Here is a 24518-nt window from a genome sequence, read left to right as displayed (position 1 = left end):
CAGAAGGCTTTCGGCTCCGCAATAGCTGCTTGAAAAGCTGTTGCTCATTGTCCTGGAAACGTTAGACTGCAGGAGCCACACCCCTTTCGAAACTGGTGACGCGTGGTAAGCAAACGTGGTACCTTGGGAGCATTCTTTAGCAACTGTTGCCAAGCCATGCAGCGCTCGAAGAGTTATTTGCCATTACTTATTTGCTTGTACATGCTGCAGCACAACAGTGCGCGTACACTTTCTGCAGAAAGTACAACAATACGCGGAGGAAAGCGGAAAAAAGAAGTGAACTATAGAGTCGGCATCCAGGCAAACAAGAACATGGCTATTTGTCTTCTATGGCGGATACAGATCTCCGAGATTGAACTTCGTGAATAAGCCGAGGCAATGTGTTCTGGTCTTCAGTTATGCAAAAGAAAAAAAAACGAACACATTATACATGCTTTGTAACGTGGCCTGTTGAAGTCCTCATGCCTTTTGTTGATGTTTCCGTGAGCAATTTGATATTCAGGCAAACAACCTCCGGAAAACGCGGCGACCCTTAAGCCGGACATGAAGCCGAACCTCTCGGAGACATTACAACATTCCGAAAATTTTCCTCCGAACTGTATCCAGCAGAAGAAAAATTTTACCATGCATTAGCGCCGAGCGGGATTGAAACCAGTGACTGCTGAACAGCTTCGTTTTCCGATGCATGAGGCCACTGAGCCATCGCCGCGCCTTCTCGCGCTGCGGGTTCTGACTCGTATAGCCTCTCGCGTTAAGTATCTAATATCATCGCCTTCATCATAATTCATCCATCACTTGTGCTCTTGCAAATGCTGCGCGCTCTAAAGCCGAGTGAGTTGAAAGGTAGCGAGGATCGCCTACGTTGCTGATGACAGGTCTATGCCTCTAGGAAGACGAGAATGTGGCCAACACAGTTCGACGCGTCGGTGCGGACGAAAAAGAGCTTGCGACAGTTATAGCACAAAAAGTAGCGACAGCATCATAGAGTGTTGAGCGCACACCTTTCCACGAGGAAATTAAGCGGCTGATGTGACGGCATTTGACAGAGTAGTATCGGTACGAGGTGGCAAGGCAAGGTAACAGGACGACATGATGACAGATCAAATGTGGCTTAATGGCTGCGGACCTAGCGCGAGCGCTCCATTCCCGCGCCACTGCCCCCTTCGTCGTCTTCGTAATATTACCCGGGGCGATCGAGCGACCGTCCCTATTGGTTGCTTGAATTCTGAAGGGTGAGGTGGCGATTACCATATCCAGAAAGGATAAAAAAAGATGAAAGGCTTGCCACCAAGCTGAATGATAGGATCTCATGAACAGTTTCTCCCAGAGCTTCAGGTTCAGCACGCGGTCGCCCAGAGCCCAAGTTGAAGGTTTATGGACTCGCCGGACAGCATAGGCAGGGGTGCCGTCTTGGTTCTTGCCGTCGGAGCGTCATAGTAGGTCTGTTCCTGGTTGTCGGGTCTTCTGGTCGGGGCTGGGAACGGGGCGAGGGAAAGCGGCTGGTCGTTTCTGCTCAAGTTGTGCTGGGGTTGAGCCGGGCGGCATAGTCCAGGTCCTCTCGGCCGAAGACCAAAGCTAGCAGAAGGCGGTGATGGTCAAGGGACCAGGATGCACCTCACTCCTACATGATGCGAGGTGGCAAGCCAAGGAACAGGACGACATCATGACAGATGAAATATGGTTTAATGGTCTGCGGGCCTAGTGAGAGTGTTCCGTCCGCGCCACTGCCCGCTTCTTCGTCTTCTTCGTAACATATCAACGGCCGGAGGCGGTGGCACTTCTGGAAGCGGATGGACGTCACCAATAGCCAAGTGCAGTAACCATCATCTGTGGACATTCCTAGGATGTGGCACGCCTACAACTACTCTCGACAACTACTCTGCACCTACTCTCGACGACGAGCTAGTACAAATTTTTAAGCGGACGTTGGGCAGACTTGCTCAAGGGAGTGGACACTGCAGCCTGGCTATCTTGATTCGGCGGTACTTGTCGCTTGGCTGCTTTCCCAGGTTCTACCAAGACTCAGGTTGCAAGAGCGACCTGCCCCGTTCTGGTCGAATAATTTGAGGATAGCTTCACAGGACCTCTTTGAGAGAGCTGTTGCTGGCAATACAAGCCGCTTAGCTGTACGTTGGGAAGTGGAAAATGTAATGTCGTGATATGCTTGCCTAAGCGCAGGTATTTATGGAAAAATGCACTAAAAATAGAAAAGCCGCGCAGAAACGAAACTTCATTACCACTTCACCGCAGCATCGTTCTGGTCAATATAAACGAAAACAAGTTACTTCCTTTCGTTACACTGAGAACAACTGTCTTGTAAAAAAAAAATTACGTTGCAATTTATTATACCAAATCATTTTTTCTGCGCAAATACAGAGGTGAATGCATTTCAGTCAGACTATAAATTATAATAGTTCATAACTTTGCTAGGTAACAATTCGTACATACCATAGCTAATTCTCTTTTCACATTTCAAACCACCCTTATTGTTTATGGTCTTTCTGAACCAGTACGATCAAGTAGAAACGGTAAAATTTTTCAAAAGCTTCCGCACTACATGAAATGCAAGTAGCAGTGTTGCCCAAGATTCATTCTTGTATGCAAGCTATTTTTAAGAATTGATGTGCATTCGCAAAAGTTTCGAGGTTCACACAGATTTTAAAAACAGTGCTGCAACAATGCCTTCTCATTGCCATCTAAAAAAAATGTTGCCAAACGCAGTGAACGCGCGCTTGAAAAATGAACGTACTAAAACGACAAACAAGAACAGGCAGTAGGAACTTTACGAGATATCTGAAACTAAAAGTCTGTGCAACTTCCTCTTGGATTCAATTCTTCCTCAGTGGTTAAAATAAAATTTTTCAGAGCTTTCTAAAAGACGTCTAAGTGCCTAAGAATAAAACCTTTCTTTTCTGCTTCGCAGCGCGTCATTACATCTTGTCGGGCGGGTGTTGCTTACCACATGTAAAAGTGTGTAGTTTGCCTTTTGGTCGGGCCCGTTCGGAGTAAAACTAACATGCCTCTTCACTTTACAACGCGCTCGCGCTTAGCTCTTTCAACCTACTAGTCCACTCGACAGGTTTCGCCAGAAATGGGAAGAAGAGGTGAAGTGGCCTCTTAGTTTATTGGGTAGTATGTCCCGAACCGCCAGCTCAGTTACCGAGTACGAACTCACATACTCGCACATAGTCTTTCTCGTTTCTGCTTAGTGTGTATATTGCGACGGGAGAAGCAGGAAAAGAGGTAGAAAGAGATACGCTTCGTTAAATTGGGGAAATAGGGAAGCCAGGCACGCTGGAAGACGGGGGGTGGCGCCAGGCGAGTACGACTACGACGACACGATAGCTGACAGCCGCCTTTGTGGCCCGTCGCGCGGGAAACCCGAGCGTCCCGTTATGGGCGTTGCATTATCACTCCCTACTTCCCTCTTTTCGCTCCTGGTTTTGTCGGTGTCTTATATTCCCTCTGCATGGCGGCGGCTCTTAGACCAGTGATTTGGTAGCCTCATCTTTCTCCCTCTTCTTCCGCCCATCCATTGTCCTCGCTTCGCGGGGGGCCCTCTCCGGTTTCGCTTGCTTCTCCGCCCTCCCGTTGCGCCCAGGACGTCGGGGCTAAGTGTCCTTTGAGGCCTTTCCGGTCGCCGCTTTCTCCCCACCAATGGCTTCCTTCCCTTGTCTGTTGTTGAGCCCGAACCCCCTTTGTTCTCCGGGTTTCATTGGAAGGCCGGGTTGCGACGTCGCTGTCCAGTGGGGAGGAAAAAGGCGAAGCTTCCCAACGTTCCTTCCCGTTACCGGGACGGCAAGTGTGTACCTCCACTTAACGTTCATTGGGAGGAAGAAAGGAAGACCTCGCTGTTGTATGTTGCAAATGCGGGACACTGCTTCCTGGCCTTTCACGTTCTTTTCGGAAGCGTTCTGCTCCTTTTGTTCAAGATCACCGATGAACGGCCTGAAAACAGGGTACCAGGATTCAAGGGATAGAGAGCTGCCCTCCCCTGACAGAACTACTCGTAGAAATTGAATTACTTCTCTCTACGTTCTATTGGGCTACACTGGGAAATCTGATCTGTTAAGCGCTGTCCTTTTAAATTTACATCTTCAATTATTTGTGGCGAGGCGTCTGATTGTGCTTCTGATTTTGAAACTTTTTTTCGAAGCGTGAAGAGATGTTTTCACAAAGCCATTGATGCCGGCTTCATTTTAAATCTCTTCTCAACAGAACGGTAGAATATTTTTGTGCCCAGAAAAAAAAGAATCTCTGTTCGAAAGCAACAAAAAAAAATGAAAAATGCGAAATTTTATGGTGCGTCTAGGACGCCTGGTGGTGTAACTTTTTTCTTGCCTGACGCCGTGAAACTGTTTGTAATGAACACTGCGGCTGAGTTTTCGTAGCGGGAACAGCTTCTCATACGAATAAAAAGATTAAGTAAATTATTGAGCGTAAATTTTATTTCTTGAAGAGTAGGGCTGCAGATCCGCTATTGTGGAAGTGCGGTGTGTGCATGAATTAGTTGTTTTTGAGGGATTGGTATTGTTTTCGTGAAATAGGGGCTTACTAATATACGCACACACATTTTAAGATTTTGCTCCATAGTTGAACTTGATGCATGTTTAAAGAAGTTAATAGACATGTGATCGTAGTCTCCGTTTATTACGTTTGTTTTTCTGACCTCTGAATTTTTTCTGCTTGCTTTGAACGATCTATATTCAGTGTCCTTACTATTTTTATCACATTATCTATCGTAGGTGTTCCCCGCCATTTGTTAACTTTTAATGTTTTAAAGAAAAGCGTCATTAAAGTATCTGTATTATTTTTTTATTGCTGTTGTTGTGGTGACAGTGCGATGCAGCTCTTTAGAAAAACGGCAATAAAAGATGACACGTTTGGAACCACTACTTGCAAGAGAGCTTTGTACATTGAGGGACCATGTCTCGTTTATAGTGCAAAAAATGAAATTGGTAAAATCAGTACCCACATCGCAGTATAAAGTAAGCAGACGACGAAATCGTGTAAAATTTGAGCCCCAAAAGTGTCTCTGAGGCGTGTTTTTATTCCCCCAACACTCCCAAAAATAACTTCAGCCAAATCACACTCCGGATAATTCCAGAGTCTCAGTAGATGCGCAAGTTTTCACATTAGATTATAATTGGCTTGCATAATATTTTCTTCTTTGCACATGTAAGCGGCACACCTATGAGCCGCGCCATGAATCAGAAATACGCCTGCTCACAAAACACCAACATAACACAAGGAAGAAATGCTGCATCCTTCCGTCGTCCGTTCGCCGGGGTATCGACGATCGATGTTAGTCTCTTAGTACGGCCTTGGCTACTTGCAGCGCAGTAAATAGATTAAGATGGTCACCTAATCGTGAGCACCGGCTGCGACGGTCTTCATGGTCGCTACTTCGCAAGCTATAGTGCGGCGTTATCAGCCGAAAGCGCAGTGTCTATCGGGAGCTCGTTGTAAGCTGACCAGGTCGACGAGGAATCTTGTGCGCAACGACAATGGTGTTGTAGCATCTTGCAGTGGTGAGCATGGCTGTAAAAATCAGAGATAATCACTGCTGGACATCTAGTTACGGTGAGGAGAGGTTCGAGGGCCAGCCATGCTTTACAGCTATTGCAGACAATGCGTAAATAATAAGGTGGAGTCCTCAGGAAGCAAGCAAGCGCCGATGCCGCTGCATTTCGGGACTAGCACTCTCAGTATATACCTGTACAAAGTCGATTTATGACTTCCGCGTGTTTTCAAGAACGAGAAACTTGTCTCTGTTCGACAAAATATTGCTGCTGTCTATAACCATGCAGAACCTAAACTAAACGCATTAATTTCATCATCATCATCATTATCATCATCATCATCATAATTTATTTTCCCTTAAAGGCCCCAATGGGGCATTATATAAGGTGGGGAACAAATGGTAATAACGGGTCACAAAGATAGAACACAAATATAAATGGCCAGCAGAAATAAACACAGTAAACGCTTTGAAATTACCAAGACAATAAATAGGTAAATAAAAGGCATTCTACAGAAATTGAGGAGAGAAATAAGCACTCAATAAGTGTTTAAATTTTACTGAGTTGGTTTCATTGACAATATCGTCAGGGAGTACATTCCACTATAACACTATTCTACTTTCCATTATAAGAGAGCGAGTTGTTAAAGTGCTGCTGGTTATGCTCGCGGACCACTTCTTTTTTAGCAATACAGCACTGGCTCGGCAGGAAAACTAAGGAGGCGGGTTTTTGTTCCCGTGCCGTTGGGAGCGGGTTTGATTTGGTTTGGTTTATGAGGCATAACGTCCCAAAAGGTCCCCTGCTATGAGAGAAGCCGTAGTGGAGGACTCCGGATAATTTCTACCGCCTGGAGTTCCTTAACGTGCAGAGAGATCGCACAGCACACGAGCCTCGATAGCATATTGCGTCTATCGAAAAATCATCGAAAAACGGTCGGGATCGAAGCCGCGTCTTTCGGGACAGCAGCCGATCGCCAAAACCACTGAACCACCGCGGCGGCTGCGTGAGGACAGGGCTCCTCAGCACTAGAGACCCCGCACATCTCTCAAACTTCTTCCTTTCAGTTCTCCGCATCCTTAGGCCTAACAACATAAAAACCACTCCCCATGGTACCGGTACAAATGTCCGTCTCCTTTCCTTTCCTGCCTAACCTCTGATGTATTGACAAAAAAAAAAGTTGTCTGCGCGTATAGTACACTATACGCCGAACCAGAATTCCATTTGGACATCAAAACAATACCGTCTAGACTGCCACTTCCTTGTAGTGACTGCGGCGATTTGTAAATGTCGGGCACTGATGATCAGTTCTACAAGAAGCTCTCTGATATGTTGCCGTCTAGATAATTATGGATTAATGTCGAGGCCCCACCTTCCGCATCCTACATACTGAAGCATTGGGCACACCTCTTGGAAATGACCACACGGAAGTATGTTACAGCGATTTAGAGGGCATTATTCAGCTTCGGGGGCACTTCATGGCCTGATATTGATATTTGCTTCGAGTAAATTAAAGGACTCAGTTTCATAAAATTAATGCAGAAAATTTGGCTCGTTGAAATTAGTTGCGGCACCTAGCGAAAGAAAACTAAACTGTACTATCTTCCTTTGAAGCCTCACAGCAACAATACTATAAAAGAAACAAAGGTTTCCGTTACGTTAGCGTTGTACCTTCAGTAGTGCTGAAGACAAATACAACATCTGATGATGTCTTAGCGGTTGACACTAATACCATTCGAATGCAAGAAGTTTGTGTATCCGACCGGGTTCAATGTTGACCGCAGCGGTGGCCGAGTGGTTGAGCATCCGCCTCGCACGCGGGAGGTGCGGGGTTCGATCCCCAGTGCCGCCGGGTACCCACCGGTGATACAATGGGTACAAGCTTTCCCCTGGTCTGGTGCTCGGCTTATTTAAGGTGAAATGCTTGGGAAATTTTGGCATTTGACCCCACCTTGAGCAAAAAAAAAAATTACCTTGTGCCATGGTGCTCTTTGGCCATAGTTGCCCTTGCGCCATAAGAATCCAAAATTGAATCCAATCCAATCCGGATTCATTGTTTAGAGCGCATTTGCAGAACCTTTTCACCCGCCGAAACAGATGTAGCTGTTGTAGACGACGATTAGTTCCTTGCTCCTCGTTTGCCTGAAGTTCGGCGTTTTGATTATTTATTTATTGGTTTTTCTTTCCTGCTTAAGAAAGGTTAACATGGAACTATGCACAGTTTCCTCCGAATTCGCCTTATCTTCAAATATTGTCTGCTGCCAGCTTTCCTTCGTCGCCTTTTTCTTGACCACTCGATTTGCTTTTGATGGTGCTTAAAGAGCCGATATGGTATTTATTGTGCCGAAGCTGTTATATGCCGCCGGATGTGCACTAGCTTATAAAAAAAGCAATCGGCAACATTTTCATCTGGGTCCTTTTCTTCCTGGTTTCCGAACTCTCATTAGCCGACGTTTACAATTACAGCGTAGCATAATCGTACAAGAAATTTCGACCATGGTGTTAGCCACTGTACATAATAGGATTATTTTTTTGTTTTGTTCAATTGAATAACTGCCTCTCTGGCTATTGCTTTACCGGCGAAAATCGCGTTCAGAATTGTAGAGTTCCAAAAAATGTTCATCACTTTTCATCAGTTTTTATTTTCGTGTGTGCAATAGTTAAGTTTTTTTTGCCCGCTTTGAATTGAAAGTGTGCGAAACATGACAAAATTTCACGTGTCCATGCGCTCGCGCGCCGCGGCAGCAACGCTCTCAAGCGCGCAATTCTTGAACGTAGCCATGATCGATGGCGTAGTTAATGTGACGGGTTGGAAAGAATGAAGTTGGCGCGGAGGCCAAAATTGAAAGTAACAACTGTCACTTGGCAGCGCTCAGAGTGAAAAACAGCGGGCTGGCTGGTTCTCGCTAGCTATACGCAGGCCGAAGCACTAGACTGCGTTGATGGCGTTTAGCATCTGGCGTCTCGCATGGGGCGTCTTAGCATTTTGATGCTTTGGTTTCCATCTGAAATTGCCGATTTTCCTCCACACCGACAGACGAAACACTCGGCCGACGACTATAAACGCTGCTTAGTGTTTCGGCCTGCGTATCGCTACCATGAGCTAGCTTGCCCGCGCTTTCTCACGCACCGAACGCGGCCGGGTGGAAGGTGTCACTTTCAATTTTGTCGCCAGAGCCCACTTTCTTGTTTTCTGTCTGCACATTTCCGGCATCCTCGAACGCGACTTCGTTCAAGAGTGCTATGTTTGAGAGCGCTGTTGTCGCGGCAGAGAAGCCCACATATAGTCACTTGGGATTTCTTTCATATTTCGCGTGTTTCTTTTAAGCAATTTGGCCCTGGAGTTCTCACTGGAACCGAAAAAGCTACGAGTTATTTTTTGAATGTTTTTGAATACTAAAATTCTCAGACTTACTACATACAGTGGTCAACATCATGGTTGAAGTTACCTCCGCCTAGTGTGCCACGGTATAGTGTTATTCCTTCGCTAACGTTAGCTTCGGACAGCTGGTTTAAGGAAATGTACTGAAATAAAATGACGTGCCTGAGCATTCTGAAAGGACATGCTTTTCAGGAACCTTAAACAATGTTGCACAGGAACCTAGGCACAGAGCTCGGAATATTTTTTTCACCTTCCTGAACCTATCTGCAGACGTAGAGTTTTCTCTCCAAGGAAAGCATTGCCTCCTCAAAAGTGTTTTGGCGCAGTCTTGAAGACGCTTTAGCGGAAGTAAACGCTGGCAATACCGGAGATAAATTTGACTCTTTCTGCAGAAAAGGACGGGTTGCAATACAAAGAACGAAAAGCTGATATAGGTTTTGTGTGTCGATCGGAAGTCTGAGCCTTGATGCTGAGCGTGAAATCGAACATCCTAGCTTTCACTAAATCCTGCCGAAGCCCAGAGGTCACATGCGGGCTTACCTACAAGGCTCTACGGGGGCCGGCATCAAGAGAAGTCGGGTTGCCAAGGCTGCCGGCCTTCCTTCCAAGTTTATCCTTCTTCTAGGGCGGGTATTATGGGATCCATCTGCACGAGACCGTTGCCTCGCTTGGAGCGGCGGGAGTCGCTAGTTTGAGCCCCGACAGTGCCGAATTTTTCAACTGTGTCAGCTCTGTGCGATCTGTGTAGATTTTCTTTGCAGTCGTGTGGTTCCTCTTAGGTGAATGCTGAGCAGTAATGGTTTCTTAAATCAAATTACTGAAAATCGACAGATAGGGCTCTATTAGAAGGCTCCTGCATCTTGTAATAAGCTTTTAGAATGTTTTATTTCGCGAAAATTATAAAGCGTTGCCTCTAACGCATTTAATCTACTTTTTTCCACTCCTTGGTTATCTTACTTGCAAAGATGAAAAAGGCTTCCTGACTGAAGAATTGAGAGGCAACACCCTCTGTTAATGATACGTGTAAAATATTGCGAAAGGACAGCGATGTATGTAAGCAAAATTTACAGCCTATTGGTATTTAGAGAAGCAAGCAGAATTGTACGGTATACTGAGTCGCTTGTGCGCAAAATGGGCCTAGGTCCCGCCTTGAGCAGCCACGCAAGTTTCACGTGCACCAACACCGTGTTGCGATGATGAAATCAGATCGATACAAAACGCATAAGACGCAGGAAAGACGGTTGAAGCGAGCGTCATTAAGTAGAGATCCTTACCATCATTCCTGGGCAGTTTAGCTAGTGCAACGCCCTCTAATGCTCAAATGCTAAACACAGTGATGGGTAATGGCTCAAGTGCGCGCAGTGAGTACTCTATGCTTCTTTAGTACGACAATACATCTCAACTTCTCTATTAGCGTCGGCATTTGTATGCAACATGCTTATCCGTGCTCTTATGAGAGACGTCACAAAGTTGTTGTTAGGTGTTGCCAGTCTACGATGGGGTTTCACTCGCGTTGAAACTCGTTGAAGATTTGCGAGGCCCAAAAGATTGCGGGTAGAAACCGTTTCCTTTCCAGCTGGTGCATTGGCCAGTGTCATAGACGATGTACATAAAAGCCCGAATAAGCTTATTCGCTGCAGCCTGGCTTCGCGACAGCACGTGGGCCTACTTCCATCCGAACCGAGACTTCGCGACGTATTTGACGCAGATTTTACGAAACCGTCAAAACTGGCAGCAAAATCAAGAAAAGTTAATTAGTTATGTTGGGGAAGTTCATACTACACGATTTCGAAGGGCAGTCATGACGGGGATAAAGGGACGCGTATTCACCTTCCTTTGTCCCTGCATTTCTAGCGCTTTGAAATCGAAGTATGGACTAATGACCAGCCTTCACCTCTGCTTAGAGGTAGAGGAGTGTAAGAGGAGGAGAAGGAAATAGGAGGAGGTTACCAGGGAGAACAAACTGGTTTGCTGCCCTGCAAGGGAGAAAGGGATGTTAATATATAAAGGTGTAAGGAGAAAAAGGAATTTTTAGACCATAAAGCCTACGGCAAAGTCAGAGTCCAGCGTGCAATCCGGCCACTCTCAAGAAACAGAGTAGTGCCTGGCAGGCCTTCACCGCCAATTATCGCCGTGGCCACCGCTGTACGAGAATATTCACCTTCGTCAGCGGACTTAGACCAAGACGCTCCATCGCACGACATTGAGATGTATTTCGGCCCTGTATGCAGGGCATTCACAAAGGATGTGTGCAGTGGTCTATCCACACCCAGATGTCACCCACATGGAGGAGTGTAGCTCCCCTTATACCAACGCCATGTGTTGCTTACGCCGGCCGAGGATATATTGATGAAGCTGGAGTATAAGAATTACTAGAGTAGAGAAGGTCGCGATATTTAGCAACTTTTTTTAGAGTTTTATAGTTTTAGTTCTTCCTACTGGGTGCATTTCAGATCCGCACGCAAAAAAATTCCAATTACTTTGGGGGTTTATACTGGCGCTCTTCGTTCTCTGTTGATATGGACTAATGCGCTTCGAAGTTTAGTGCCCTGCGTTCAGTTTCTTCTTCATTACTTCCACCGATGAAACGAGTAAGGTGACCCGTTACTAGTTACTAGAAAGCAATTACTATCTTGCTCCTTCTAATAGTCCGCCTAACTCGTTAAGTTCACTGTCTAACGCACAAGAGCACGAGCGCGATTTCTCTGAACCGTTGGGCGGGCGGAGTTGCGTCTTAATGAACTGGCGTATTCATAATTTAGTTTGCTGGAATGACTGCCTGTCAACGACGTACGACCCTTTCTGCTAACGTGGTTCCCGGGAGGAAGCTAGACGAGAACGAACTGCCTCCGAATTCAGCCGTTTTTTTTTCTTTTTCAGTGGGTACTATTCCCTCAAAGCGGAAGCAGGACGATTACATGAGTCGGGAAAGGCTCTTCTCAACGAATAAAATCCATAACGGACTGTGTCCCCTTTGTTCAAGCAGCTCAGCACTCCGCCCTGCTGAAACGGTTTTTCACAGTCTTCGCCTTTGGGATTCAGTTCTAAGAGTTCAACATAACTGGGCAGTCGAGTTATTACCTGAGATGAGCTTTAATGAAGCATTGTTCTGAATCACTGCGTATAAAACAATAGACCGCGATAGTGGTGTTGACAGGGGGGCTATTCAGCTGATTCAAACTCTGCGCCGTGGTAGCCAGAAGCTCGCTCGACATTTATTGCCTGGGCGACGGCGCCAAGGGTGCTATATACGTTATTCGAATTTGAGAACTGTGCAACCTCGCAGGGATTGCCACTTTTCTGACTGTTAGAGTTTAGAGTCGTTCCACGTGGCGAGTTGGCATATGTCAAAAAAGAGAAGCTGGGGTAGCCTGTCCAAAGATGCGGCGAAAATTATTCGTTTGAATAGAAGCGGTGCGAAAGGTCAGTTCTATCAAACTAATATGCGGCATTTATGCCCTGAAGGCGTTGAGAAAATAACTAGCGCAAAATATTGCACTCCGCACATTAAACTAATTTTGACAAACATATGTACTTGCATCTTTTATTTAATTCTCAGCTCTGTCCTTGTTTCCTTGCTCAGTTGGTAAAATTGCGTCTGGATTTAGACGAAGCTGCAAGCCCTTTCGTTGTTATCCGGTTGACTAATTCAGAAGCATGTGAAAGTGAGATCATTGTTCAGATTCTCTGTTTTTTTGTTGGTTGGTGACCTTAAAAACGTCCCGAGAGTTCTTAGGAAGCTTTGCACTGCCGATGAAATTTGGAGGAGCCTGTGACATCAACGAATAGCTGCGGCTATATAGAATGACACAAGCTAAGCCTCGGGTGGTATATGTAAGGCGTTTGCGAACCGACGATCGAAGACAGTGCACCTGCCTTTGGCGCGACCTGCAGAACCTTCGATGCAGCTATCGTTGCTTTTCGAGTCACCTCGTAACATCCACTCTGAGGCCCTCCTCCTCGGTCTCCAATTTTGCAGTTGCGCAGAGCACTTGGTCGCCGAGCGTGAAGCAATAGCATGTTACTGCGAACACCGAGGCGCCCTAATTAAATCAAGCCAGGCCGAGTTGTCCCGCGGGTTGTGATCCATCTTACTCAATCCGCGCTCAGTTTTGCCCTGCGCGCTGCGCATGAGAGAAAGCTTTCACGGAAACTTAATCTCGTTTTAGAAGTGTAGCAACGCAATTCCTTTTTATACTTGCTCTACGTGTTGTGCTTGGCGAATCGCCTCCGCTTTCTTGGAACGGCGCGAAACGGGCGGTACACGGAGCGCACAAAAGACCTGAGCTGTGTAACGACACGTATCCTATCTTTGTCGCGTTCCCAGCGGACCGAGCTCTAGAGAGTCTAGTTTCCGAGAAGCGAAATGCTGCAGAGTTTGTCGGCTCAAGTCGAGAAGAATAATCGTCCTTGGCTCTGTCGCCACAAAAAGAAAAAGAAAACGAAGTGTTGAGGTGCGGTCGCATAAGGTAACACGAGTTTAACGGTGAGTTGCTATGGCTATCATGCTGAGTATTAATAATTTTTGCTTAATGTAAAGACCCATCGATTAAGAAGCCAATTTGCCCATCCTTAATTAATGATTCAAATGGCGCATTGTTGTGGCAAATTGGTCGTGTCAACAGTCACTGGCGTGACCGAAGAAACATAGGTCACGTGATCTTGGAATGCGAAGACGTCATATTACTCATAAATGACTACAATATGGCCCTCAGGAAGCGGAGAGTGGCGGAGGTTTCGTATTAGCTGCTAATGCTGTAGAATAAAATGAAACTCCCTCACCTTTAGCCCTCACCCAGTGCAGTGAATAGACGATAGCTGTCAAACATCTTTGCTCTCCCCCTCCAAACAACACCATCTCCTAAGGCTTGAATTGATCACGTAATCGCAGCTGGCGCAGTATTCACCGGTGCCCTCTCTCCATAGTACTTGTCTCTTCAGAGGCCCGCTTACCTCGGCAACCTTTTCTTCTCCTAATTCAATCTTTCTTCGTGCTTTCGTAATATCTCATATGCTGCAGATTGTTATGATTTGTTTCTGCTTTTCTTTTATTCCCACCTGCCGATAGCCTCACGCGAGGCTCTAATATTTAGAAATAAATAAATAAAACACAGAGTTTGCTGGCCCGAAAGACGCGGGCTCTTTCCCGGCTGCGGCGGTCGAATTTCGATGAAGGCGAAATTCTAGAGGCCCGTGTACTGTGCGATGTCAGTGCCCGTTAAGGAGCCCCAGGTAGTCGAAATTTCCGGAGCCCTTCACTACGGCGTCCCTCATAGCCTGAGTCGCTTTGGGACGTTAAACCCTCATAAACCTAAACCATAAAACACAGAGTTTCCGCAGATACATAACGGATGGCAGTGTGCACACCAGCTGACTTCCAATGTGAGCCTATTTAGTGGCCGGTAGGGAAGTTCTGTGCTGCTTAAAGCCTCGCAAGATACAGATAGCTCCAAACATAGGCTCCCGTAGATGGCCTAATATTGCCTGCAAGTAAACAGCGACTTCAGTGACAAAAAGTCGTAGGTGTGCGACAAAAGTACAAACGTGTGGGTAAGAACAATAAAGGAGAACACTACCAGCGCTTGTTGCCGCCTAACTTATACTGCACCTGCACCAAGATCACAAGATAAAGTGCGGATATGCTCTCATCTTAAGTACACCAGCTGTAAATTCTTTTCTCAAGAGCCCGTTCAACTGGCGAAGCTGCGATGCCTGCGATCGGTAAAACAACGTGTTAACGCTAGCAAGCGTCACCTGCGACCACCAAGCCGGCAGCCCAGTGGTGGTAAACTGCACGAATGGTGTTATACCGCATGCAATGGTGTTTATTGCCACAGCCGCTGCTCAAGATCATCTTATTGAGCATTGTCAGCAGACATGTACACATATTGTATGAAATGCATCATATTTCCGCCTCAAGTCGGAATCCATGCTCTGAGAAACAGAAGAAGGCTTAAGAGAAGCAAAAAGTTACGGTGGAAACTTAAGGTCCTTGCGTGCTGTGAATTCGGAAGAATCCTGTGACCTAAAGGCCTTTACTATAAAGGCTTTTGCCGCAACGACATTTCATGTGAAGGCCTCCAACCTGAAGGCTTTAATCACTAGCATTGTCATTAATGACCCCATCAATCTGCCAATCATATTCCACTACTTGAAGTACGCAGAAAAATTTCCCGTCGGTTGTTTACGCATAACCTTTTAGAACATAAATTAAGCATACCTCGCCCCGCAAGTCTCAACGAATTGTTGCGCCGAACACATCATTCACGAATTCACTTGCTCGACCACATTTTTGCAAGGACTGACTCGTTCAAGCACAGCTTTTTTTCCACGGACTATTTCCTACTGGAACTCTCTTCCCGAGGCCATTTTCCAATCATCCGGTTTCAGTAAAACTCTCCAGAAGCATTTTCTTGAGTGAATGAGTGTTGTATTTTGTTTTTGTTTTTTGCTTATTCTTTGTAACCGCATGTACCCTTTCATATTTGTCATGTTAAATGCCGTGTATAGGCCCTCCTGCGTGGGCCAATATGTTGGCCAGCAGTATTTTGGAATAAATAAGTAAGGAAATAAATAAATAATATCCTTTATAATTGCAAAACTACCACTATCAATAACTATCACTGTCACTAAATAGTAAGCCTGTTATACTTAGTGGCACAGGCAGGGGTATATTGGTTTACATTCTTTTTCTGGCTGCCCCACCATACTTTTTGTCACTAAATAGTGATGTCTCGTTTAATGTCTGCTTTATTGCGTATGAACACCCATTACTTTCTTATCTTCTACTGCTGACATCAGGCGAGACATTGGTGATGTCATAGCGGTTTTCGGACCACTACTGCTGGACACCAACGCCGGGTGTCGTTGCCGATGAGGTATACAATGCTCCAGAATTAATATCCCTGCGCACTTCCTTTAAGCCCTAAACATAACGTATAACACGCCAGACATGGACATCAGTCGCCGGTTCAGCCAAAAATAAGCATTTTAATGTTCTCGGCATTCGCATCCAGTAAATATGTTTTTCTTACCTAAAATGCCAACAATCATTTCTTCGTGCACTGCCAACAAGAAAGCCACCCTTAGGAAGACAGTACAAGCGCAGGTGGCGTTTTGCGGTGTTGTTCCCAGCTCCGCTGATAGTTAGCTGAAAAAGTGTGCAACGTAAATTTACGTTGCGGAAAATCTACAAGCGGGCAGCTGCCTCTAACAAGTCTCTCCATGGCGACGCGACTTTAGCGTAGCGATCAAAGAATGGTGCGCGACTTTCGTCGGTGGGAATTAACTGTCCTGGTGGAGACACTACGTTAGCATAGGAAGGTTGATAACTAGTACAGCTGGAATTTTTCGGGCGCGCCACAGTAATGGTCAGCTTGCGAAAGCTACCCGGGTCGGTATTTTCAGAGGTGGTACTAAAGCTAATTGGCGGAAAGCACACCGCAAAAGAACGTGTATAAGAGGGAACACACAAGGCAGGAAGGGCACTGTTTAATCCGGACTTTTGTCTGGGCTAGTTGGTGCTTGTTGTATGTTCCTTGGTATTAATGGTTTAGTCAAGTCTATTTCTGCATCCTTAGTTGAGAGCATTAACATAGGGCCTGACTGGCGGGCTGGGAGTAAATTTACTCTCGCTCTCTTCCTCAAAAAAAAGGAACAGTTAAAATAATGTTTACCGGCAAATAACTGACCTGACACCACACGGCTTTTTAAATCAGACTGCAGTGTGCGCGTTCCCTTTCTTATAATGTTAATGGCTTTTTCTGTTACTGAGGATTTTAACGCTCCCTAGCTGACTAGGCGACCTGCAGGTGTTGGCCAACGCCGTGTTTACAAATATAGGGGCGCTGCCAGCCGCCAGAGGCGGCCGGAGGTACCGTCTGTGCCGTCGCCTGCGGTGTGCGGTTCTCTTATCAAGCTTTTTGAGAACTATTGTAGCGCGAGCTACACTGGCCGAGGTTGAGCAGTTTCGCGTGGCTCCTGGAGAGCCGTGCTGCGCATGCCCGAGGAGCAGTGGCACCACACGGCACACAGCTGGCGCGCCGGAGCAGCTGCCGCCGCGCGCTCTTCCGCCACCGCATTCCAGAGGAGTGACAGTCATAGCCGCGGCAGACGCATTGGCGCCGGCGCGTGCTCAGCTGTGCGCCTCCGTTGCGCAGTAGCCAAGTCTGACGCTGCGCCGCAGCCGATTGATAGCGCCTCTCATTTTGTACGCATGCGCAGAGGTATCAGTAGGGGTATACATACAGCGGGGCGTTTGCCAGTGTAGTATAGCCATTGAGAAGGAGATCGAAATTGCTGCTCACGCTACGTATATCCTGGCACAGCCGAGCTAAGCCACTGCTAATTTTTTTTCTACCTTCCTCGTTTGTCTTGTTTAAGTGACTGTATTTGCGAGCGAGTAGCGCACGCAGCAGAATGTCCGACTGCTGAGGAAGCCTGAGCACTACAGAGAAACACCCTGCTTATTTAGCCCTTAGGTATGTCCCGTGTCATAAAACAAATTTATCGTCACGTTTAAAAAAAAGGATTCCAGCTCCAAACCAACCTTGTAATCTAGTTCATGCTCTCAAAGGTGCTCGCCACCGGTTAAACGGGCGAATGCATTCATATAGCACAGTTAAATGAGGAAATCATTTTGGGAAGGTTTGTTTACATCTGTCTCTAGGTCCCGCACTCGCACCCAGTAGCACGATCCGGGAGTAACTCGGCATGCATATATTGTGTTGTTTAAAAAATACTTCGCCTCTAATATGCCGTTCCATACTTCAACCTTCTCTTCGGGGGCGTACTTGGCGTTTATAATACAAGTGATGACCTCATAGTGGCAATGTGAATTCAGAAAACTACTTCGAAGCATTAGTTTACAAGAATTGCAATGGGCCTATCCCTGCTGCCCCAGCTGGCGACTGCATCCCTACCGCATCTTGTGTACGTCACAGATTGGTGTTCTCATATCCCCTGTTGTTTTTTTTAGGCAACATATACTAGGATTCTAGAAATTTAGGCTCTGTCACGTTAGAGTCCTTCTATGAGCCAAAAAATATAGCTGAACAGCAGAGGGCACCTGTTATTATCTAAAGAATACTACGTGCCAAAATCCATTTATGTCCTCTATGGTTTAAGAGGCGGGGAGATGAGATTATTAAATTTGCTGGCCTAAGCTGAGTGCCGCTGCTGCAAGTCACGGCTAATTAGAAATTAGTGGGGAAACTGTTTCCCTTTCAGTAGACGTTGCCAGGCTCAGTACGATGACGATAGGAATGTTGGAAAGTCAAACTCTAGTGTTATCTCGAGAGTTGGGCGAATCACGCTTTGTTCTCGGTAAACTGTTCCGAACGCCGCAGGGGCGAGCTCGCATGCGCTAATGCATTTCTCGGAACGTGGACCCCGAACGCAGCCTAGATTTGTGCGCTTTCTTTTCAGAGCCAGAGCCATGGGGGCGGCCGTTTATTTTGCATGAACCTCTCCATGCATAAACAAGAGATTGCCGCAGCACCATGTGGCAGCGCATTATGCTGATGAGTGCGCGTGGCGTTGGCGCATCCCAGTTTTCGGTCTGGCCCATCTGGTTCCTGCGGCCTTCTACCTAAACTTGATAAAAAGAAAGCTTATCTTTCAGAGTTCATCAAGATGGAGTCAAGTACACTCTCTTTCTCTGTTGGTCTCGATTCTTGCGAATAAAAACAATCTAGATTTTTCCTTGGGCAAAGAAGTGGCAGTGATAGGTGTGTACCATCCTTCCGCAACCCCCCTCCCCCTCTTAAACCCCCTTCCCATCCCCATGAATATTCAATGACATTGTCCAGTCAGGGGAACACCTCTTTGGTTTATAAGGCGTCCACCATTGAGATTTTCAAATATCGCCTGAAGGAAAAAGTTGCCCCGCCGTGTAAGCGACATCCACCGCGGGAAAACCGGGAAGATAAATTTTGAATTTCGCTTGCCTGCTGTTGAGTCGAAAAGTTTGACCCTGTCTCGGAATGGGCTGCGTTCATTAGCTGCGCCGCGATGCTCGCTTTGCGCACAAAATTAATTGTTTTAATTGTGCGGGTTTCACATCCTCGTTAAATTTAACGCAAGTGAAAGCACGGTGTTGGGCTGATATGAAAACTTTCACATTTCTTGCAGGTTTCTCTGGAGAACAGTCGTATTGTTACGACTAAATCCACGTTTTATGCACAGCAGTAACACATGAAGTCCAATTCTTTTCGGAACTATCCCAGCGCCACTTTTCCCTCTATAGGTAATACTGAGAGACTCGTAAGTCTAGTCAGAAAACACAACGGAAAAATTTTGTCGTCGCAACAGATTTTCTAGGATATCGTTACCAGGAACTCGTAGCAACAGCAAAAATATTTGTAGTAACAACAGAATTGCATACCTACAAAAGAAAATACTAGACAAAAACTACAGTACTGCAGAAAAATACTTGATAACAACAGAAAAACTTGTCGTTAGGACAAAAGTTCAAACTATTTTGTCGCATTTTTTGCATGGTTACATCTCTTCTTTCTATTGGGTGGCACCAACATGCCAGCGTGACGTCATTGAAATGAAGTGAACGTGGGCGAGGCCACTTTTTTCGGCACTGATTGGCAAGCAAATGTGGACGGTCTTCCGAACCAGCTAGATACTCCGCATTCGTACTATCCTCACTACTTTAATCGCCCCGAGAGGGTCGAATAAGACAGCTGACACTCTTAAACCAGTAGACCTAGACCGGAATCAAAAACCAGTTTACTGAAGACAAGAAGTGCTTCACGTTTATGGGCCATGATAACGCGATCCACACAGCAATCATACTAATCCACCACGCTAGAACTGCACACAAATAGGCACTGAAATTGCTATGCTACAACTACCATTCCACAGTTTGGAAGTAGCTGCCCGGGAGAGGATGTCTGGTGGGGGCCTTCTCCGTCTTCTAGATGGCGCTGTCCAAGTGGCCGCATCAGCTTGGCCTACTTTGGTCGCATGGCCTGGAGGGCATAATTTAGGGAAAACTTGCTCTCCAATTCTCTCGGGCAACTTATGTAAAAGAAATTTTAAGTTGTGGCAAATCACGACGCATACGCCGTGTGCACCACAGAATGTTTCCTAACACACCTTTTGCTATAAAATTGTTAATTATATCTTAGCATGTTGTTAGGCTACGAATACCAAAACATACAACGCTTGTGTTAGCCTATAAAGTCTATAAAGTCTAGACATATCAGGTTTTAATCTGTGAGACATTTGTCGCTAGACAGTAGCGCCTATACACTAGCGTACAGGGGAGGAAATGAAGGACAGGCACGCGTTGTTGTGTTAAGTGTGCGCGCGCCTGCGCCTGAGTTGAGCGCGATAACGCTGACAGCCAGAGGAAGAGCGAAAGCTCTGCACTAAATGTCAGCGGTGCTGCCTCCGCGGCCCAGCCTCCGCGTCTTCTGATAGCCGCGGCCGGTATCCGCTCGCATTACTTACACTCTCGCGCGCTGACGACCCGCGGCCGCGGCGGTGTGGCGAAACGAGGAAATATGGCGTGCTCTTCATCGGCCGCCATCACCATCGGTCATCGCGCGCGCGCCTCTAAGCCCGCCGCTGTCGGCGGCGAGACACGATGGCGAACGGCCGCTGCGCCGCGCTGAGCCTGCCCGGTCGGTCCAGTGGCGAAAGTCGGAGTGTCCACCGCTCCATCACGCAGGCCTTGCGAATAAATGTGGCCGGTGGCCATCTCCTCCGCGACCCTCACTACATTCTTGGCTGGTAGTAGTGGTGTAGCTCGAAACTCTCTTCTATAAATGCACTGGGCAAACTCTGCATATACTTCGTGCTTCAAACATAAAAAAGCTCGGACAGCATTAACGTAATGTGGAAGGAGTGCTAGTAGCGGAAGACGTAAGGGGGATGTGCAAGAAAGGATGGTACAAGGGTTTGGTTTGGTTTGAGCGGGTTTAACGTCCCAAAGCGACTCAGGCTATGAGAGACGCCGTAGTGAACGGCTCCGGAAATTTCGACCACCTGGGGTTCTTTAACGAGCACTAACATTGCACAGTACACGGGCCTCTAGAATTTCGCCTCCATCGAAATTCCACCCCCGCTGCCGGGGTCGAGCCCGCGTCTTTCGGTCCAGCAGCCGAACGCCATATCCACTCAGCCACCGCGGCGGCTAGGATGGTAAAAGGATAAGTCGTTCTACATGACCGATTAATAGGCCCTGTCATCCAGCGACTCATTGCTTAGGTCATGTGAGCTTACTGTGTGATGACGTCATTTCACGAGGGGAACGATGACTAGATCTCAAAGGAGGTCTGCTTTATGATGCATTGGCGACGTAAAACTGAAACCAGAACCTTGAGTGGTCAGGTACCACATTTAGTTCACGAAGGCTGGTCGCCACTTGATCACGTTCATCTCACCAGCTAGGTGGGCGGCTTCGTAAGATTAAACCCTGAGTAGTACCCTTCTTTACTCTCTCCCATTCGTTAGCCTTCCTTACTGCCTTTAGCGCACGCGCAGTGAGGTGAGCTTGATAGAATGCTAGAAATGAAGTGGGATAGTACAGTATTACCACACTGTTATCAAGGTGGTATGGTAATGTATGGTATGGTACAATATTGCATGCGGGGTTTAACGCCCGAACCTACACTACGGCTATAGATGCGTTGTGAAAAGGAACAGCACGGACGCAGGACGTTGAAGATGGGCGGCACAGGCGCAGACCAGCAGTGGTGCTAACTGTAGGATAACGCTCCAGAGGCAGGAATATTGTCATGCAGTGCACATTAACTATAACTAGAAATCTATGAACTGTACTGTAAGGAGTGCACACAATAATTAATTACTTTGGATGTTGAGAACTGACGCCAGGACGGCATATGCCTGTGTGCTCGTTTGCTCGTACGGAGCGCTGGCTTGCTCCAATTCCACAAGGACCCCTTACAGAACGCGGATTGTCGTCTCACCAAGCCCAGCTTCACTGCCGGTGTGAATAAAAAGTAGAGCAATCACCCTCACAACGCTGACTCAGACTGTGCGCAGCCTGTGTTTTGTTCGAATGACGCAGGCTCCGTCTTCTTATTGTCCACGGAGGAGGCTCTGCAGCCAGTCATGGCCAACAATTCTGGATCAAAGCATTTTTTAGACAATTCTGGATGAAAGCATTTTTGAGCGGGAAACCATTTATGAAAGCAATATTTTTTTACTGTGTGAGATTTCACTATAACAGTCAACATATCAGCAGATCACTGGACGGCAGTCTTGTATTTGTTTTTCTATTAATGTTTTTGCTATCGTCAAAAGCGTTCCCTTTGGTTTACGATGGGAGTCTTAACTGTTCGACACGGCCGATGGAAACACTTTAACGCAAATATTTTGCTACATACCATAAGAATGGACAGTTACCTTCAATATTAACGTAAAAGTATCTTACAATTTTCTGATTTTCAAAATGTTTGTCCTAAATTGCTTGACATTGCGTCGACCGGCTCATTAGACATTGTGGTTAATACCCTCCTACTTGCTTGGGTGCATAGCTGGGCGCTGAGAGGTGCAAGATAATTACGTGCGGATTAACCGCAATGTCACGACAATCTATCGATGTCATTGGCTAGAAGATTTGCTTTGAAGGGCACCTGCCGCTTCTTTCTTCAGTTGTATCTGGCGATGGCACTACTACTTCTTGCTCTGCTACGTGGCGTTCCGCTACGCCAATTGTGTTTTCAGTGCTCCCGATAGACTACAAAATCAACTCAAGGTTCTTCCATTGGAAAATTTATGCACGCAACGTCACTTTCTGTTACCGCGGACATAAAGAGCACAGGTCATATTTCCTGCTACAGATCACCAGTGCCGTCCACTGTTTCAAGTCACGTGGCGGCCCTCGTGTTGCAGGTTCACGCGAAAGGTGATTCCCGTGGTGGGCGGCTTCACGTGGGTCGAGGACGACTCGTTCCGCATCGACAACCACGTGCTGGAGGACAACCGCGTCGTAAAGGACAGCGCCCAACTGCGCCACTACCTGATGGCGCTGATGTCCCGAGGCATGAACGTGAACCGGCCGCTGTGGGACGTGCACGTGCTTCCCAACTACGACAGGGGCCGCGAGACTGTGCTTATCGCTAGGGTGCACCAGGTGGGTTGGTCGAGATAAAGCCTTCAGCAGGCCGAACGACTCGACGATTCCCTGCAATGGTTCTTGCCTTCCTGTACGCTGCATGACGTTGTGTTTGGGCTAACAGGCTGCGGTGAAGGTAAAGAGAGAACAACAGCAGTTAAGCCTAATGACTAATTCGTATCTTAAGCGGGGATACTCGTCCTACTGAAAGGAAACAAACTGTGGCACACATCGGAGGTGGCCATGAGCAACTCTAGCAGATAAGGGTAGGAATAAGGATTCTTCCGCAACTCATCGAGCCGCGTTTCCTACGACCTTTGCTTGAGTCTGAGACAAAATTAACTAGCGTGCAGCCGAGATTCTGACAAGTTGGGCTGTCGGTAACCACGAAGCTGCCCGCGAATCCTTCTAGAGCGGTATTCGCGGAGGACATCTGCCTCAGCGGCAATGTCTCTGGCTAGATACGGGGCTCTGACGGACGGTCAGCTCCAAATCAAAGTCACGGTTGGGATATCAACAGAGCTAGGGCGGTTTGTGACACGTCAAATGTTTTGTTTTGATGTATATGGCCAGCTGAACAGTTGATCTAGTTAACAAAGGTGACGCCGCACGACACGTACTTCTTGCATTGTCACCTGGATATAGTGGCGTCCCAATGCAAAGTTAGCAGTATAGATTACCGGATTCTATGCTGCAAAGAGAGTGCAGGAGAATGGAATTCTTGAACACAAAACGAAGTGAACAAGGATATGAAGTGGAGCCTCAGTACGCTTGCCAACGTTTCGACAAGACGACTTGTCTTCGTCTGGGCAGACCGTTCGTGATTTTCAGCGGTTAAGTACGGCCCTCCTTTCCAGGACAAAGCAACGGACAAGGGCAAGAGGGCGTTATGTGTGAACGGTGGTGAGATGGGAAACGTGAGCATGAAAATACTGTTGACCAGGTACGGGCAGTCCGACAGGTGGTTATACTCCAAAGAGGATTAGGGCAGTTGACCTGCAAGAACTGCGATAAATGAACAAACCGCTTCAGCAGAATGAAACTGAGGGGAGTGGGAGGGTGGTGAAATGGCGAACGTGAACAGGAAAGAGTTGTTCGTCCAGGCATGGGGGTCGCGACAGGTTTGATGCTGGCCAGCTAAAGCTAGAATCTGCGGGGCAGCATGGCTTACCCGCTTGCTTACCTTCAAATATGGTGTTACCGCCCTCATCATCGTTATTTTTTTTAGTCTCGCTCCACGTGCCCATCACTCAGAGTTGTTCTCTGAAGCGTGGTTCGGATATGAATAGACGCGCCTCCGCTATAAGACGATTACATAACAAGATTCGATTTCCCAGTATACTTATCGTCATCACCATCATTCATTCGACCCCTAAAGGCGCCTAGTGGGGCTTTACATAAGGGGAGAGGGTACTAAAAAAGTAACGCTGAAGAGTGCGCAAACAAAAGAAAGAACCAAAACCACAGGGACAACTACAGCAGAAATACAAAGGAAGCTGTCATGAAAAGAAAAAGGAAA

General features: G+C 46.9%; 1 protein-coding gene across 2 annotated transcripts in view; it reads left to right on the top strand.

Moving 5' to 3' along the window:
* LOC144105456 (putative diacylglycerol O-acyltransferase Mb3761c) overlaps positions 1 to 24518 on the top strand; it is a 322783-nt gene that overhangs the window by 245059 nt on the left and 53206 nt on the right. For both annotated transcript variants that reach the window (XM_077638579.1, XM_077638580.1), the window contains one exon: positions 22777 to 23017. In XM_077638579.1, the coding sequence (XP_077494705.1) occupies positions 22777 to 23017 (241 nt within the window). The remainder of the gene's footprint in view (positions 1 to 22776; positions 23018 to 24518) is intronic.

This window comes from Amblyomma americanum, chromosome 9 (genome assembly GCF_052857255.1).
Source record: "Amblyomma americanum isolate KBUSLIRL-KWMA chromosome 9, ASM5285725v1, whole genome shotgun sequence".
In the NCBI taxonomy this organism is placed as follows: Eukaryota; Metazoa; Arthropoda; class Arachnida; order Ixodida; family Ixodidae; genus Amblyomma; species Amblyomma americanum.
The sequence above is the reverse complement of the archived record's forward strand: the minus strand, read 5'-3'. Positions and strand labels throughout refer to the sequence as shown.